Genomic DNA, 17427 nt, shown 5'->3' on the forward strand with positions numbered 1-17427 from the left:
CTGAAAAGTAAAAATAATACGTAAAACTGGGTGAGAGTCCCCAGGTTCCACCCCATGACCTGGAATGTGGGTGCCTTCATGGCACCCGAGTGCTGGGCCGGGGTTTACAGCACGTGATGGGCTGTTGTTGGTAACCGCAGCCCAAATGAGCCCGGGTGGAGCATGTGAGGTGGTATTTTTAACTCTGAGGTCCTGGTGACATGGAAAACTGGGTGCCTGGTCCAGGTGCTGCACAGATCGATGGAAAATTTCCCACCACCCATCGACAGCTCAGCTTTGCCAACCCTGGGCACTGCAGTGTGTTAACAAATGGTGCTTCTCCCTCACGAGCCCAGAGCCCAGCAGAAACCTCCACTAGGGAATTAGCTGGGAAGTGCTTCCCTGCAGAGCTGAAGGTGGGAAGGTGGCATGGTGAGATGGAAAGAAGGATGGTGCAAACCCAAATTTCCCAGCTCAGAGCCTGATTTACCATCCCCAAGCAGGAAAAACATTTTCAACCCCTTGAGAGGGTAAAGACAGGACGAGCCCATGGTCCTCGCCAGGCTTGATGGCTCCCCAGCACAGTGTTAGCTGGGACTTGGAATTCACCCATCAGTGCAGACATCTCCACACATCTCCCTTGTCCTTCCCCCCCACGGGGAGGACCTGTGCCAGGCTGGGAGGTGGCACATGGTGGCATCCCCCCTCCTCCCCGCCACCCTCCCGCAGCCCTGTGCCCACCCTCGCCGGCTCAGCCGAGACAAGCGGAGGCTAAGAACATCCACTGGGTTTTATTCCTCAGGTCTGACAAGTAAAAGCACAAATTCTCTTTGGAAATAAGGAAAAAGAAATTAAACCAAAACCCCAAACCAACGTTCAAAGCACGCGGACAGTTTGCGTTTCTCAGGACGGAGGCCGTGCCATCAAGCTCCGCCGCCGGACACGTGTCCTTCTGCAGAGATGTAGTTTAAAAAAAAACAACTCATGGAGGAAAAGAAGACACAGGGCTACGGGTTTCCATGTCAATTCTAGAGGAGAAAAATGGCCCTTTTTTGCTACTGTTATAAATATCCCATCCGAGCGACTCAGAGCAAACAATAACCGTGAGGAGGACATCCGTTCTGCTTGGCCCCGTGGGCACAAAATCTCTACTGGCACCTCAGACTGCTACAAGCCCTCGGGGACGGTGGCCTGGCACCCGTTGTGTGCCCCGGCTCTCAGCTGGCCCCCCCGGGGTGACGGGTGCTGCCATCCCTACGAGCGGCACCCGTCACCCTTGCCGGAGGCTGTCAGGATGCCGCGCCGCAGGGGACCAGGGAGCAGGGATCCAGGGGGAGAGGGGGCAGGGGAGGAGGGGTGCCGGGGCATGGCAGGGCCACGGGTGGCTGCTCAGGTGCAGGCGGCCTCCTGGCTCTCGACGGGGATCTCGCTGCCGCTGCCGCCCTCGCCGTACTGCTGGTAGGGGGGGATCTGGGGCGCCTCGATGATGAGCAGCCCCTCCGGAGACAAGGAGGCGAACACCGTGATGGGATCGACCTCGTAGGGCAGCCTGCAGGAGGAGGGGAAAGATGGGATGGGTTAGGAGTGCGGGCCATGCTGCATTCCCGGTGGACACCGACGCTTGGGAAGCTCACACAGGACCCCCAGTGTGTGGGGAACCACCCGAGGCACCAGCCCGGGTGTGGGGCTCAGCAAAGCCTCTGTTATTACTGTAGTGCCTGGGAATGTGTCAGGGATATTTAGAGCGGGCTCCTGGCCGGCCTGGCCCCCGTGGGAGCTCTGTTTAATCTCCCCGGCAGATGTGTTTGACGGGATGTCACCCGCCGCTTGTGCCTCTACAAAGCAGGAGTAAATCCTGGCCGTGCCGCAGCCCACGTCAGCCGCGAGCCTTGCCCGTAAAAGGAGCCCGAGCGCCGAGCAGGAGGGAGCGCAGCGCTCGCCCCAGCCTTCCCGTGGGAGTTTGGGATGCACAGGGCTCCTTCAGGGTGGAAAAGTGAAGCTGAGCTGCTGCCAGCTGAGGAAACCCTTCCCATGCCTTGGGCTTTTTGCTGCCTCTCCCTGTTAACCCCTGCGGCCGGGGGTCTGCCCCCCACATCGGCTGCCTCTGCAGGACTCGCCTTTGCCATTGTTGTTGCCAAAGTGAGCCATGGGTGAGTCAACGTGATAGCGATCTGAGTGACATCATGGAGATAAACGGATACAGAGACATCCTCGGGGATGTGCTCCGGGGCTGGCGGTGGTGTCAGCCCGTTGTGCCCCGCCGCACCCCGGGGGTTGGCTCCTCACATCCCTCCCACTCCCCGCGCCCCAGCCCTCCCCAAACACAGCCCCGGGCGTGGAGGAGACTGACAGAGCACCCCAAAAAAGGCCTCCTCCTCCTTCATCTCCCTCGGGAAGTTACTTCGTGGCCTGAACCAGCCAGGCACGTGCTGCAGAAGGGAAGATTTTGGGGTGAAAACAGTCCCTGCGTGTGTGAGCTGGGGCGCAGGGACTGGCAAAGCTCAGCCAGGCCAACCGGTACCTACTGGATTTTCTTGGTGAAGTTCTTGGAGACAATCCCTCCTTCCACCTGCTGCTCCTCGTGTTTGCCTGCAGGGAAGGCCAACACCCCACATCAGCACCTCACCAGGAGATTATTTTTTCCCCCAACAAACAACAACAGCAAAACCCAACAGGAAAGTTTTCCGAGCAGTTGTTTCCCTTCCCCTGTGCAAACCCTTCCCTTGGGAGGGCTCGGGGAGCCTCTCCATGTGGGGAAGGTGATGGTGGACAGAGCACAGCCGTATTTCCAGTAAGAAAGTGGGGTCTCACAGGCTGCCAAGAGCTGGTGCTTAAGAAAATAAAAATAAATAAATAATAAAACCTTTGGAGGTGCCAGCCTCCTCCCCTGGCCCCACTGGGCTGGGCTCCTCTCCACCACAGTCAGGATGGGGGTCCCTGTGCCTGGAGCATCAGCCAGTGTCTGCCTGGACCCTCCTGACCTGGGGTTTCCCTCTGTGATGCTGTGAACCCCAAATAAATACCTGAGACTGTGCTGGGTGGCAGCCCCAAGCCCTCCCTAGTGACCCCAGCCCAGGGGACTCGGGGCCAGTGGAGGACATCAGTGCCAGGCTGATGGGCTGCTGAGGGCACTCTTGGGCACCCCAGATGTGGTGGACCCTGCACCCCCTGTCCCCACCATTAACTGACTTCTCAGGGACGTGCTTCTGCCCAGCTCAGACCCAGGCTGGGGCTGTGGAGCAGCTGCTCCCTTCTTCCCAGCCTCTCCCTCGGCCCCTTTAAAGGGAATCTCCCTCCGTGCCGGCCTCACCCCGGCTATAATTAACCCAGCCAGGCTGGGGCCCCTCTCTTGGCCGCTCACTGCAGGGTGCCGCCAGCCGGGGTAGAAAGCAGGGAGATTTACCCCAAAGGACACGTGTCCTTTTTCATTCTGACAGCAAACCACCATGGCTTGTGAGCCGGATCCCCCCATGGCACCCCCGAACTGCCTGTGGAGCTGCCCCAAAACCCTCCCCGGCTCCCGAGCACAGGGCTGCTGCCGCTGCCTTAAAATAAAGGGGATTTTAGCATTTTACAGCAATTCCTCGAGCCGGCAGGACCGGCTGCTTTTCGTGCCCCATCCTGCTCTCACCTGACACCTCGACGTAGCCGTCCTTGGTTTTGACGGTCAGCTCCTCGGGTTTGAAGCTGTGCACGTTGACACAGACCTTCCAGGGCTCGCGGGGAAAGGGCGCGGGGCTGCGGCTCTCGGGGTACCCCCCGAAGTGGGCGCCGTAGCCGGGGGCCATGGCCGAGGGACGGCCCATCCCGGCGCGCAGGGGGCCCGGCCAGGTGGTGGTGAGCCGGGGCCGAGCCCAGTCGGGCCAGTCCGCCGTCAGGTCCCCGGGGAAGGGTGACAAGCCGAAATCATCGTCCAGCAGGCGCGAGGTCAGGCCGGGCTCCCGGAAAGGGTCTCGGATGCTGCGCCGGCCGGGATAATGGCAGGAGAAGGGCAACTGGCTGTCGGCCATGGCTTCCTTCGGAGGGGTCTGAGCGTGTCCCTGGGGCTCTCCCACGGAGCCTCAGCCTCTGTGTGGCTGTTCCTGGCTGCAAACTTCCCCCGGGAGCCTGTCCCGGAGGAGACGCATCCACCCCGGGTGGGACGTGGGTGCACGGGGACGGTCCCTCCTTCCCAGCACCAGGTGAAGGACGATGAGAAAATCGATTCAAGCTGAATCACCGGGAGCTGGAAGAGCGCAGGAAGGACGGAGGGAGCTCTCTGGCCGTGAGAAAACGCTTCCTGTCTGGCTGCGATCCCAGGACCGGGGAGAGGAAAATAAAACTTCTTGTCAGGAGAAGAGAAAAAAATAGTAAAACCAAGTATCCTGAGATTAAAAAGCTTCTCTCTCCTTTCTCACTCCCCAGCACTTTATGTGCAACTTTCCCCGCTGCTCCCGGCTGGGAGCTGCAATAAATGCCTGAGCTTGGAGCCCAGAAACTTCTCTAACCTTCCAGCCCTTGGGCGAGCACTATTTATATGGATTTGGGAGGAGGGGGGTGGTGTGTTTTGCAAGTCCTGCCCTGTCAGCCGAGTATTTTGGAGAGGATGAAACAGCCGTGGAGAATCCGGGCTGTGGCAGCTGACCACTCCTGCTAGCCCGAGGATCCCGACTGCGCTGGGGCCACGGCACTTCAGCAGCTGCCCCAGCCCCCGCTGCCCCCTCCTGCCGCCCTGCCTGCCCAAAATAGCCCGGGCTGGCTTCTTTCACCCCAGTGTCACCTGTTAAAAATACCTTGGTGGGGCTGACCAAGCTGTTCCCCTCACTGTAAAGCCACGTGTCCCCACACCACCGGGTACCACTGTACCGGGAAATGGGTCACTGGTGGCACCCCCAGCACAGCACAGCGAGGGCGGTGGGACCCCGTGGGTGGGTGTTTGGGGGATGCAGGGCAGGGAACAGGATGACCCTCTCCAGCACCGCTTCCTTGGCCACCTTCACCTGTTGGGCCCAGAGAAGTGTCCCCTAACTGGGGGAAGGAGAGGGACCCCGGGAAGCAGGCAGGGTCCCCACGGTGCTGCTCAGTACCTGCCTCCTCCTCGCCCCGCCGCGTGCCCCGGCCCTGCCGCAATCCCGGTGCGGGCAGGGCGAGGCGCTAATCACAGCCGCGGCCGGCTAATTACAGGGCAGCGGCGGGAGCGAGCCGCGCGGTGGGAAGAGGCGCGGCGGCGCTGCCGGGGGAGCTCCCAGCGAGCATCCACCCGGGAGACACAGCCCCAGCCCGGGCGACATGCAGGGGGTACCGCTGGCAACGAGGGACTCCCCGTGGAGGTGATCCAGGCAGCGCCCCGGCGAGCAGTGGGGATGCGCTGGACGGTGGGATGTGATCAATGAGGGTCACGTTGGATACGGAAGAACTTCCTCTTGCCGCATCCTGGCTCTGCTTCATGCTCCGTCTCTCCAGCATTTGCAATTTTTCTAATGGACTTGATGGAACTAATTGCAGCAGGAAGACTTTAATGCACCGCAGGCCGCGCAGAGATTCAGCCACTGGTCACTCCGTGGCATTAATGACGCTGCACCGACGTGACATCGCTGGGGGCGGGGAGCTGCCTCTCCTGGGCCGGGACAGGGCTTCCTTCGCTTCCGTGGAGGCAGCTGGTATCACAGGGGTCTCCCTGGGGTCCAAGGGGGATGCCTGAAGATGCCCGGGGAAGTCTCAGGTGCCGGCTGAGCACCCCTGGTGCAGGGGGGCAGCTGCCAGCAGAGAAGCTGAGCATCCCCTTCCATGCCCTTCTCCTGCCTGGCTGTCCCTGCCTGGCTGGGGGCTCTTGCTGCCCACGAGTGACAGTAGGGGGGCCTGGGGGACGTGGCCACGCACTGATCCTGAGCTGAGTGGGGCACCTCTCACCGTGGCTGGGCAGTAGGGTCACTCCAGCACTGACATCTGCACCTGCTCTGGCAAACACCAGAGCACTGGGAGAGGGGGACAAGCCCCGAGGATGTTTCGGGCAGCCCCACGATCCTGCTGTGTTTCCAGGAGCCTCAAAACATCCCCAGTCCCACATTTTTCCCACATAGCTCCAGGCCATTCTCCCTCCCCGGCCAGGAATTCTGCCTGTCGCCTCGTTCATCCCCATTAGTCACACGTCCCCTCCTACCCGCTCTGGGCCGTCCCAATTTAGCTCCTGTTGTCACTCCAAACCTCCCGACTGCCTCCCACTGCTGAGCCACCCTGCGACATCAGTTCTAGGAAGCATGAAGTGCCCTTGCAGCCTCCCTTCTCCTCTGAGTGACCTGGGGATGCTGTTCTGTGTTCCCAAGATCCATCTGTGCCACGGCCAGACCTTTCCTGGCTGCCTATCTGAGCCCTGTTGGGGACAGCATGGGGATCTGGCCCAGTGCTGCTGCTCCCCTGTGGGGCTTCCAGCCAGTCCAGGGGCACACCCCAAAGTGAGGGTGCTGAAGAATCCCAGTTGCCTCTGCCTCCTGGCAAGAAGGTGACCATGGCAGGAGCTCTGTGCAGGGTTTGGAATAAGAGCTGTGCAAGCAGGGAAAGGCACAGCCCCAAGGAGAGCAGTGTTGAGCCCAACAGTGACCTCCATGGAGAGATGGATGGATTTCTGGCTTGGACTTCCCATGCCTGAATAGGGTGGGGGGATCCAAAGTGCCTGGCAAAGGGCAGCAGAAGCCTGGCCCAGCAGGGAAAGGAGAGCTGCCAGAAATACTAGCCCACAACTTTTTTTTCTTCAGCCAGTCCCCTGAGGAGCCAGTCCTCAGCAGCTGGGAGTGGAGGCACATGCCCTTCCCTGTGGAGCAGCTGAAACAACCCAAAATATCCCACTGTGCACAGTTGGATCCAAAAGGAACACGACAAACAGGGCTGTGATGCAAAGGAAATACTGTCCGAACCTTTATTGGAACCTTTTTCTAACCAGGCTAACAACTCAAACACCCAGGAAGACTAAAGGATACAGAACACATGTCGATGGAGAGCAAGGGGAGCTTTACAACGAACTCAAACAAACAGATGCACCAATGTCATTTGGTGTGGAATCAACCAACGGGCAAGAAAACAGAGACACTGTTTCCCTCACGGCTTTTCTCATGCCTTGGCTTTTCTAGATCTTCTCATTCCCTGGGTTTTGAAGGCAGAGAGCTGTCCCAGGCCTGTGAGGATCAGGGTGTTTTTCTTTAGGCAGTAGCCCAAAAGTTGGGATGCTTGACCACGATGCTGTTGCTACAACAGCAGATGTACTGGTGCTTCAGGGACCCTCCCAGTCATGTGCAAACTTCCAGGTAGCAGCAAAGTCATGAGAATTATTTGTTCTCTGGTAAAGAGGTAATAAAACCCCACTGGACAGTACAGGGCAAAGTCTTCACCTGAATCGGTCCCTTTCTCAGACCAATATCCCAATTGCCCCAAGGCTGAGCACCCAGCAGCTCCCAGCCAGCTCCCTGGGAACAGCCCAGCACTGGGCACGTATCAATGCCAGAACCACGTCCACACTCCACCACCACAGGCATCTCTGCCCATGGAGCACAAACACCTCCCACTCGGGGAAAGAGGACACTGGGGCAGATCGTGATTTTTAGCACGTCCCATGCTCTTTCCAAAGCTGGAGGAGGATTCCTGCAGCAAGCTCTGCTTGTGTTGGAAACAACAGCAGAGACCGCCCCAGTCCTGCCCTGGCCACCTTTCCTGAGCTCCCACCTGGACAAAGCTACTGGTTCTGGCACAAAGCTCAGGGAAGGGGGAAAAGCAGGACATGGCACAAAGGTCTCAGGATGGGGCAGTGTGGACATCCTGCCTTCCTGGTAGAGACCACGGCCAGTCACTTCAACCCTATCCTCTTCCTCATCATCGATGCAAAGGTGACAAGTATTCCCCTCTCCCAGAGGGAAGAGGGCACCAGCAGTGGGAGATCAGAGATCTCCAGGGATCTTTGGTGATCCAGGCAGCCCTATTCCATATGGCAGAGGAAGAGGAGCAGGGTTATTCCTCCACAAGAGCTGGCCTGTCACCTCTGAATGCCCTGCACCTTTCCAGGGGGATGTGATTTGTCAACAGGAGCTGGTCCAGGGAGATGGAGAATTTTCACCTGCCTTGCCCATCTCTGTCACAATGAGGTTCTTCCCTAAATCACTGATGGTGAAGTCCAAATGAGCCCAATTTGCCTGTTTCTCTCCAACATATATGGCAACACCTCAAAGGCTCCTACCTTCATAGACCCAACGGCATGGCCCAAATAGCTTTTTTAAATTAATGCTCAATAAATAGAAGAAATAAATATTAAATAGAGGCCAAGTCCTCTCAGCCTGTTCAATATATGTACAATGCATAGCAAAATAAGTGATTGGCTGTTGCAGACAAATTTGGTACAAATTCAGTCCCCAAAACAACAAAAACATTGAGAAAGTTGCAGTGAACATAAAGCAAAGCTCAGCTGAGTGCTGTAAGCCATGAAGAAAAGAACAAACAGAACAGTGCTTTGAAACATCCCTTATCTTTGCTTCCCAGCATTTTCCTGATGCTATGGCCAGCCTTGGACATCCCTTGTGTGTCTGACCACAGGTGAGCAGCGATTCACCAACATCAAAATGACCAAGTTGCTTTTCCACCAGATGAACTTGCTCTTTGCAGAGAGCACCTGCAGCAATCTGAGATGTTGGATTCAGAGCAAAAATCCATAAAAGCAACAAATGAGAGAATTAAAAAAAAAAAAAAAAGAAAAAAAAAGCACTGGCAAAAGGCACAGAGACAGAAAAGCTCACGGGCTTCACACAAACTCACAGAAACCCCAGTTGTCCACTGACAAGGGAGGGTGATGTTCCAGGTTGTACTAAAAATCTTAAATAAGTTAAAAAATAAATACCATGACCAAGGGAAACTCACATGTATATGCACATGTGCACATACATACGTACACACACACAGACTGGGTTTTGCAAGGACCTTCCGCAGGGATCAGTCTCTCACAGTCTCATTTCTTTAGTTTTCCCATGGGTGGGTCACTGCGCAGGGATAAACACAGCAGGGGAGTCCTGGCGACGGGGCATCCTCCCAGGGAAACCAGCAGTGCCTCTGTGGAGCAGATTGGTTTCGGGTTGAGCACCGGCTGCGGAGCCAAGGGAAACAGCACAGCAGCCAACTGGCACCCGGCCGGCGCGAGCACGGCCCGGGAGACACTTCCCCTCGCAGCACTGCCAACACCCCGGGGCTCAGCCGGCCGGCAGACCCTCGCCATCACCTCTGTCAGCTCCAAACCTGTCTGCATGCTCACATCCATCGCATTCCTGCGCAAATCTAATGAGAGACCCTAGATTTTAACGTGAAAACACACAGCTCTGCCCCTGCTCCAGAGAGCACAGAGGGACACGTTGGCAGCAGGAGTGACTGTCACTCCTCAGCAAGAGGGGCCAGAGCTGTAAACCTTTACATGAGACCGGCAGCATGGATACATTCAAACAAACAAACAAACAAATCCGAAAATAACTTAATGTTAAAAAAAAAAAAAATAAATACTGGTAACAGTGACCACTTGCATACATTCTGACATAGAATTAAAAATAGAATAATAATAATAATAATAATTAATAAATAAATAAATAATTTAGGAGGTTTAATCCTATGCAAGTCTGCTTGGGAAACCCCAGGAACGTTTAGCTGCCATGGACTGTCCAGGCAGATGCAATCCTTGAAACATAGATCAGCTGGACAGGTTTGAGAGCCCTGTGCAACCCTCAGGGTCATCTCCTGTCCCATGGTGAGTGGATGCTGCTGATCCTGGTGTGGTGCTTCCATTGTCCAACCCCAGCCACGATGTGTGTTTGGTATTTACACCAGTTGCACAAAGCCCCTCCTCTTTTCCTTCTTAATTTTGGATCTTCTGGCTCGCTGCTTCCTCGCTACAGCTGCATGTGGGTGTTACGGGGTGCCAAGGGGCAGGAGGCTGCTCCTGAAACATTGGTAAAGCTGGGATCTGAGCTCCCATCACTGCCTTTGGATCTTCCCCAGGAGCAGAAGGACAGGGTATTTCAGCATCAGACTGGGAAAGACTCTTTGGGGAAGAATTGTAAGGTTTTCAGCCCTTTAGAGAGGGAGCTCACTGCAGAAGGTGGCCAAGGGGCCACTGTCAGGGCCAGCACAGGAGGGAAGGCAGTGGCACCTCACTGCAAGAACACCCTGTCTTTGATCCCTCAACCACAGCCCTGGAGCATTTGCTCAGCCCTACAAGGAATGCTTCTCTCTCTGTCCTAGAAAGTGTCATCCCAGGAGACAGATATGTCCCTACCAAACCACCAACTACACCAGTGCCCACCTCTGCCTCAGCCATCCTCATCCTAACATTACCTACAGAGAGCAAGGCTGGGGATCGGGGTCTGGGAAAAGGGGGGACTTTGGGTGTTGAAGGCACAGGACAAGGGGAACCAGCAGTAGGAAGGATACGGGGAAAGAGACTCCTGGCATAAAACTTCCCCTCGTACCACCCAGGTGGAATTCCAGCCCTCACTGCTGTACTTTTCAACAGGTAACAGGTTTATAGGCTTGCTGAGGCGATCATCCATCTCCACCACAACACCTCGTGGCACTTGGCTTTCTTCCACTTGCTGCTGTGGCCCTTTTCCTGCTGCCAGCAGCACTGGGGGGCTGTAGGTAACTCTTTAGTTGGGGGAGGGTTGCATTCCTTTCTACCCCCTCTCCTCCTCCTGCAGATGGTGGCTCCACTCAGCCCTTTTCTGTGACATTTAAACAACACACCTCCTTGACTCATTAAGCCCAAACTCGTTAATAATCAGGCAGGATGGAAGGGGAGGGGATGGAAAAATGGAGGGTGGGAAGTCCAAATTAGCGTCTCTAAGCACCCAGGTGTTGTAAGAGAAATAAACTCCTCAGCACCAGCTCAGCCTGTGCTGGGAGAAGCCTTTGTTACCCGGCAAAACACAGTAATTGCGCAGGCAGCTGGGCTGGCAGGGAGACAAAACCCCAGGGCCCAGGGAGGCCGGGCAGGCAGGGCCCTCCTGCCACTGCCTGCGGCTCCCTGGAAAAACAGGCAATTAGTGGGGGGCCCTTCCTGTCCCCTTGCACTGCTCTGGCCTCCCGGTGACAAACTGGGCCACCAGTAAACCCTGCTGCAGCCTGGCACCAGCACTACTGTGCTGCTGGTCCTGCCTCAGGGCAGCCTGAAGGGCTCAAGGAGAAATGGTTTCCTGAAATCCTGCTTAAAACTACTGCGTGTTTCAGGAAAGGGATTTGGGGTCCCCTGGCTCATGCAGTGCCCTTTTAACCCTGTGTGCTCTCACTGTACCCCACAACCAGGCTGTCTCCACACCTCCCTACGGTTCCACTCCAAGGGCAACGCTCCCTTTAGAAAAACCTGAACCCAAACTGCACGAGGTTTCCTCCAAGAAGGGAACCACGTGGCCCCTGTCTCCCATGCCACTGCCTGACCCTCGGAGTGCAGCATGACAGCAGCTCCCCTCTGCCTTGTACCCCACCAGCCCCCTGTCTGCTTCAGACCTCAGCAGGCTGCTTGCAAGCAAGTCAGCACTGGGGGATAAAACAACCCTGCAAAACGTGTGGTTATTTAGTAGGAAAGGGCAGGAGAAAGAGCAAACAGCCCTTTTTTTCCCTGGAAATTACGTCAGGAGGGATTTCTAGCCTTCTATTTATAGCAGGGCCTGGCTGAGTGGCAATAAATAAATATTTTCTTATGGAAAAGGCCTGCTACAGAATGGGCAGCTACTCTGGAGGAGAGACTCAAAGGACCTGATATTTGCCTTGGTGGGGACAGGTCACCCCCCGATCTCGGAAGCTTTCCAGTAAAACTCCTCCCTAACTGGGTCTCTTCCTCCAACAGAAGTTAATTTGTTGGTTCCTGGAGCTGAGTTCTTTCCTTTGGAAAAGCTGGTAGTGCTTTGGAGAGTGGTAGCGATGGAGAGACGGGAGCATCAGGGAGGATGGAGCAGGTCTGTCGTGACAGACCCTCTGTAAAGCACCGACCCTTCTTCCAGCCCTGGCACAGGGAGCTGGGACTGATCCACCCACTCCATGGCAGAACAAAGGGGCTGCATCAGGCGCTCCAGGGCTCTTAACTCTGAACCGGGGAAGGGGGACCCGGCACTGCCACCACATCAGTATCGGGGATGATTGCTATCGATGGCCAGGTAGGTGGGAAGGAAGCGGAGAATGCCAGGAATCTGGAGGTGCCGCCGGCACACGGTGTCAGCCACCAGCGGCACTCCCTAACGACGCAGGCTGTCGGAGCTGGCTCCTGAGTCATAGCTCCTGCTCCTGCTGCGGCTGCTCCTGGGGCCCGAACTCCGGCTGCGGCTCCTGCCCTCGGCGCTGCTGCTGCTCCAGCTTCGGCTCCGGCTCGTCCGGTAGCTGGAGTAGCTCCGGCTTCGGCTCGGGGAGCGGCTGAAGCTGCTGTACCAGGAGGAATAGCTGCTGGCACTGCTGGAGGAGGAGGGGCTGGGACGGTAGTAGGGGATGGGGCGTTTGCGGGCACTGTGGGGACAGAGAGACACGGGTTACCAGCAACACAAGGACAGATTTACTGCCAAAATCCCCAAAGAGCACTGTTTGCTCTGCACAACACTCCCAGAAATATGAATGTGTTTGCTTAAAAGAAAAAGAAGGAAAAGATCAGGTAGCTGATGGGCCTTGGGATTCAAACCACCCACACCTACAGCCCTGGGGAACATCCCAAACATGAAATCTGAGGCAGGGCTCTGCTTGATGTTGTCCCAAAGAGCCCTCAGCATGAACGCTGGAGTCAATGTTTGTCTTTCTACAGTGTGGGACATCTACCACAGGGAAGGATGAAATAAAAACCTGTGAGGAGATGCTCCTAGCACCTGAGTCCCTGCTCTGACTGCATCCTTTTTCCTTCAGCTGTTGTAAATGAGACACACACACCCCCCCTCCAGTCCTCCCTCTGCCTCTAGCTAGAAATCCCCAAGCTCTGGGAGGGGTGGAAGGGCCTGTTGATCAGGCTCAGGGAAACCTGAGAAACCTCCTCTGGCAAGGGCTGGGACCCAAGGACAGCCCACATCCCCCTGGGAAGCGCCAGCTGAGCCCGTGTGCGAAGGATGGGGCGGCATCCCCTTACCTTGTGATGCGCCGAGCTTCGAGGTGGCTGGGAGAGTCCCTCCGGCGCTTCCTCAGGGGGGAGTAGGAGCGGCGCCGACGCTGCCGGTCACGCTCCCGGTGCGACTCCTTCTCACTGGAGCTGTACTTGTGCTCTCGCTCACGGTCCCTGGGGAAGGCACAGGTTGTGAACTGTCACTGCTGGGGGACAGTTTTGTGGGTGGATTTGGGATGTGGAGGCAATGACCCATTGAGTGGAGGGCACTCATGTCCAAAAGGGACCACTCTAAGTGTTCTGGTGGCATCAGCCCTGAGCTCTCATGTAGCTGGACAGAGAGACACTCATCTGGCTGGACAGATGGACACCACTGATTGTGTCTGGGGGTTCCAGCAGTGTCTTACAGTGGCTCTGCACTGCCAAGCTAAGGTGGCTTACAGGGACCCGTGTCTGTGGGTGTGCTCTGTATTTAGCTCTGTAAAATTGCTCTTGTTGGCCATGCTGCCGGAGCTGGCACTCACAGCCCTGCCAGCAGGAACAGCCCTGCCAGAAGGCCCCACGTGAGCCGAGGGCCCCAGCCCCGAATCCCTGCAGGGCTCCTCACGCCTCGCCAGAAGGAGTGCCGGTGTTGCTATGGTTTTCTCTTTTGTTAAATTCCCGTACACGTCAGTACAGGCCCTTCTGTGGAGCGTGGCTGACTTCATACACCCCGCTCAGTGCCATCTGCAAAGCAACACGTTACAGGTCAAGAGCCTGCCTGATCCTTCCATGCAAAAAACGTTCTCCTCAGTAGCACAGGGATTGTCACAGCTTGCAAGAATCAACCTTGGGAATGTATGATTTTAAGGGTGCAAAATGTTCACAGCAGCAGTGATGATACCAGAAGAACCTGCCCAAAGGCATCTCTAGGACTGAGCTGGAGATGTGTGTTTTCTAAGGAGTGTGGAGGGAACAGAGAGTGCCTGGACCGTGTTTCCCTCTGCAGGCCTGTGAGTGCCAGCCCAAGGGTACTTGGCATCTGCCCCGGCGACAGGGGCACTTCCCAGGGCCTGACAATCTTTGGCAGAACCGTGACTCTGAAAAGCAGAATGTCATTCCCTGCTGCAGTCAGACCCCCCTCTGACATGAGCTCTTCTCCTGGGTGGCCAGACCCAGACAGAGCCTCATGCTCTGCCCACCATTCACACCAGCATGACAGAGAGGGGCACTTCCTGGGTTTTCCCATGAGGCATCTCCCACTGGGATGAGGCCGTGGCACACACCACTGAGCAGAGCAGCCATCTGTGCACTCCTGGTTGCACAGCTGTCCCCTGCAAGGGCTTGGAGCTGAGGGACAGCCACTTCACCTGCCACATGCTCTGACTGTGACCATGATGCTTCAAAGCAAAGGATAAAACAGGTCTCCTCCCCAGCAACCCACCCCAAAAGTGCTTTGTGTGAAATCCTCCTGAATCAATACCAGACAGTCCTTGGCTCCAGAAAATCCATTTTTTCTACAGCTCATCTCTGGGCTCTTCCCTCTGCAACAGCACCCCAGGGGCAATAAATGGTGAGAAATCTCCAGTGGACTGAGGGCCAATATACTGCCATATACCTTCCTGCATGACCCTCTGCTCCCTTTCACCACAGTGCTGAGGACCAGAGCACCCAGTGAGGAAGCTGAGGGAGCAGTCTGGGGCTGGGAAGAACCTGGAGGTATGCTGGAGTCCAGCCAAGTGATGGAGGCAGTGGGAAAGCTTGAGGCAGCAGATATCACATGAGAGCTGTACCTGCTACGGCTGTAGCGGGAATAACTGGGGCTCCGACGAGGCCTTGAACTCCTACTCCCAGGACTTTTTTTGCAGGATTTGGAGGAATAGCTGGGGGAACGTGAGGAAGACCTGGAGATAGGAAAGAAAGAGTTAAAGAGGCTGAAGGCTGAGGCTGTACGAGACTACTCCAAACCTGGGTGAGGGGGAAGAGGTGTCCCATATTTCACGGGCTCGGCTCAGCTCTGTGAGCCAGATCCAAGCCTTGAGGATCCCCAGGCACCCCCCCAAACTCTCACACCTCCCCCTGTAAGGAGCCTGCCAGCCAACAAGGGTTAGACATTGCCCAGGGTCACAGAGACAGCCATTTCAGCTGGCCTTACCTCTTTCCCGAGGAGCAGGACCTGCTTCGGGAGTACCTGGGAGAGGCCTTGCGGTGTGAGGAGCGGGAGCGGCTGGAGCCGGGGGAGGATCTGCCCGTGCTGGTGTAGGACGCGCTGCGGGAGCACGGCCTGAGCGGGGAGCTGTGGGTTGGGGATGGGGGCAAGTTTCGCTTCTTCTCCTCCGAAGAACTGAGACACAAGGACAGGCACCCTCTGTGAACAGATGTTTGGACACTCCTTGAAGCTGTGGCTGAACTGGGACTGGTCCCTGGCTGAGGGGAGCACCATGCTCCAGCAAACAAATACTCCCATCCTCCCATTCCCCAGCTGGGGGTAAAAAAGACCTCTTGGCTCCCCAGGCTGCTGTTGCGGGAAACCCCATGTGTGTGGGTCAGAGTCCAAGAGCTCACCCTCCGGGCTGTGCCAGGGAAGGGCTGTGGAAGAGGTCTCAGGTGGCACAAGGAGCTGCTCATCTGCCCCGTGCCAAACACACCAGAGGCATCTGGCTGGCAGAGCCTGGGTCAGGCCAGCGAGCAGTGCAGGTTCTGGGCAGGGAGTGAGGTGAGAAGTGCTGGAGTGAGGGAAAGGCAGAGCATGGCAGGGCAGGGGGCTCTGCTCCAGCCTGGCTGTGGAGCAGCATGAGTGGACACTGAGCAGGCATGTCCTGTTGCCTTTGGACAGCGCTGCGTGGATTCCTCCTCTTCCAGGCACAGAAGTGCCCAGGGAATTAACTGGGGTCAAGAGCCCAGCAGCCAGGCAGCCTCCCAGCAGCCAGGGCCAGCTGCAATCCCAGCTCCACCCATGTGAAGGCAGAGTTATCCCACTGGAGTCACAATGTGATAAGTACATACAGCCCTAAAATTTTACCCTCTGACTGAAAAACAAAGCTTGTTCTTCCCAGCACCCATTCCCCTGGCTCCCACTCCCAGATCATATCCTGGCTCTAACTTCCAGCCTTTAGGACCCAAGGGCCTGAGCTGGAAGAGTTCCCTAACACCACTGCCTGAGCACAGCCTTGAGTACCAGCCACCAAGTTTCAGTGTCCTCACCCCCAACATCCCCTGGCAAATCTCCAGGAATGGGAGGCAATGTTGGAGGCCAGCAGCTACTCCTCTCTCCTGAGGATGACCTGTGGCACTGGGTGGTGGTTTGACTCCTGCCCAAGCCTGGATGCCAAGCACTGTGGCCCCAGTGCTGCTGCTGTGATATCCTGCAGCCAGCGAGGTACTTGCCCCTCCCTGTGCTCTCCACTAGCAGAAGATGCTATCTTTTCACCCTGGACCAGTCCTGGATGAGCTGGGAAGGGGGCAGGTTGGGTTTGCTTCATTGGACAGGTGAAAGAACAGCCCATAATGGTTTTAGTGAAAACAAATCCTGCTTCCCTTCCCCTCAGTAGGCAGAGGGGAAGAAGTAGCGCATCAACCCCCAGATGCCCCTTTCAGATTGTTCCCAGAAAGGCCAGTGAAACTTTTCTTTGATGTGCCATGCCCAGCTGAGCAGGAATGTGCTCTGGACACAGCCTGACCCAGGCCTAAACTCTGTGTTAACCACACTAAAGCCAGAAGCACCCGTGCAAGCAAAGCCCAGGGATGTTATGGCTGGATTTTATCTTCCTCCTCAGGCTACAGTACTGGTCCTTGCTGGGTTCTGGACTCCAGACTGGCAAGACCGTGGGTGTGATTGGTATCTGCCTGCCTCCAGACCACAGACACCTCCCTGCCGGCTCACCACAGCAGCTGGCGAGCGGGCGGGAGATACAGAGCAACAACGCACCAGGTATTTGGCTGCCAGCAGCAGCTACCGGTAATCACTGACCTGCGGTCTTGTCCCTGGGCATCTGGAGACAGATTTTCCAAAGCTGTTCCCTTGGTCTGGGAAAAACAACTGGTGAAGGAATTTCCTGAATCAGAGCTGTTATCGCTGTTGGCCAGTTTGGGCTTCCCGGACGAGAAGGCATGGCCAAAGCCATCATGGACTAGACTTCTTTTCTCCTGGCTGTCCTTTGACCTGGATGAGCTCGTTTGAGTGGAGGGAGGGGAGGAAGTATCGTTTCCTGAGTCATATTCATGATACTCTCCGTTCTGGCGGGTTAGGTTGCCAGGCGGGCTGTCTGTTTTGGTAAAGAGGTCAGCAGAAGACCCTGACTGAGAGATCTGAAAGCAAAAAAGCCATTTGGCATTGTTTGAATGATTTTTTTTGGGGGGGGTGGGTTGTTTTTTTGTTTTTTTTTTTTTTTTTTTTTTTTTTT

General features: G+C 56.3%; 2 protein-coding genes across 2 annotated transcripts; both read right to left on the bottom strand.

The window, feature by feature from the left end:
• Window positions 1–751: 751 nt before the first annotated feature.
• Window positions 752–4611, bottom strand: HSPB8 (heat shock protein family B (small) member 8). Its single transcript, XM_017814476.1, has 3 exons — window positions 3611–4611; window positions 2505–2568; window positions 752–1528 (listed from the first exon to the last, which is right to left on the bottom strand). The coding sequence occupies exons 1-3, from the start codon at window positions 3987–3989 to the stop codon at window positions 1369–1371; spliced, it is 603 nt and encodes a 200-aa protein (XP_017669965.1). The 5' UTR covers window positions 3990–4611; the 3' UTR covers window positions 752–1368.
• A 4725-nt stretch (window positions 4612–9336) lies between these two features.
• On the bottom strand, window positions 9337–17398 carry SRRM4 (serine/arginine repetitive matrix 4; the record flags this gene model as incomplete). The annotated part of the gene is made up of 5 exons (XM_017814482.1): window positions 9337–12468; window positions 13073–13219; window positions 14818–14928; window positions 15180–15368; window positions 16995–17398. Coding segments are annotated over 5 exons (1116 nt in total), but the record flags the coding sequence as incomplete, so codon positions are not given.
• Between the last annotated feature and the right edge of the window lie 29 nt (window positions 17399–17427).

This window comes from Lepidothrix coronata, unplaced genomic scaffold (genome assembly GCF_001604755.1).
Source record: "Lepidothrix coronata isolate B3197 unplaced genomic scaffold, Lepidothrix_coronata-1.0 Scaffold44, whole genome shotgun sequence".
In the NCBI taxonomy this organism is placed as follows: Eukaryota; Metazoa; Chordata; class Aves; order Passeriformes; family Pipridae; genus Lepidothrix; species Lepidothrix coronata.

Coding starts and splice junctions, on each gene's coding strand:
- HSPB8 (XM_017814476.1), bottom strand. CDS start 3,989: ATGGCCGACAGCCAGTTGCCCTTCTCCTGCCATTATCCCGGCCGGCGC. Junction 2,569..3,610: donor CGGCTACGTCGAGGTGTCAG/GTGAGAGCAGGA, acceptor CCTTCCCTGCAG/GCAAACACGAGGAGCAGCAG. Junction 1,529..2,504: donor AACTTCACCAAGAAAATCCA/GTAGGTACCGGT, acceptor CTCCTCCTGCAG/GCTGCCCTACGAGGTCGATC.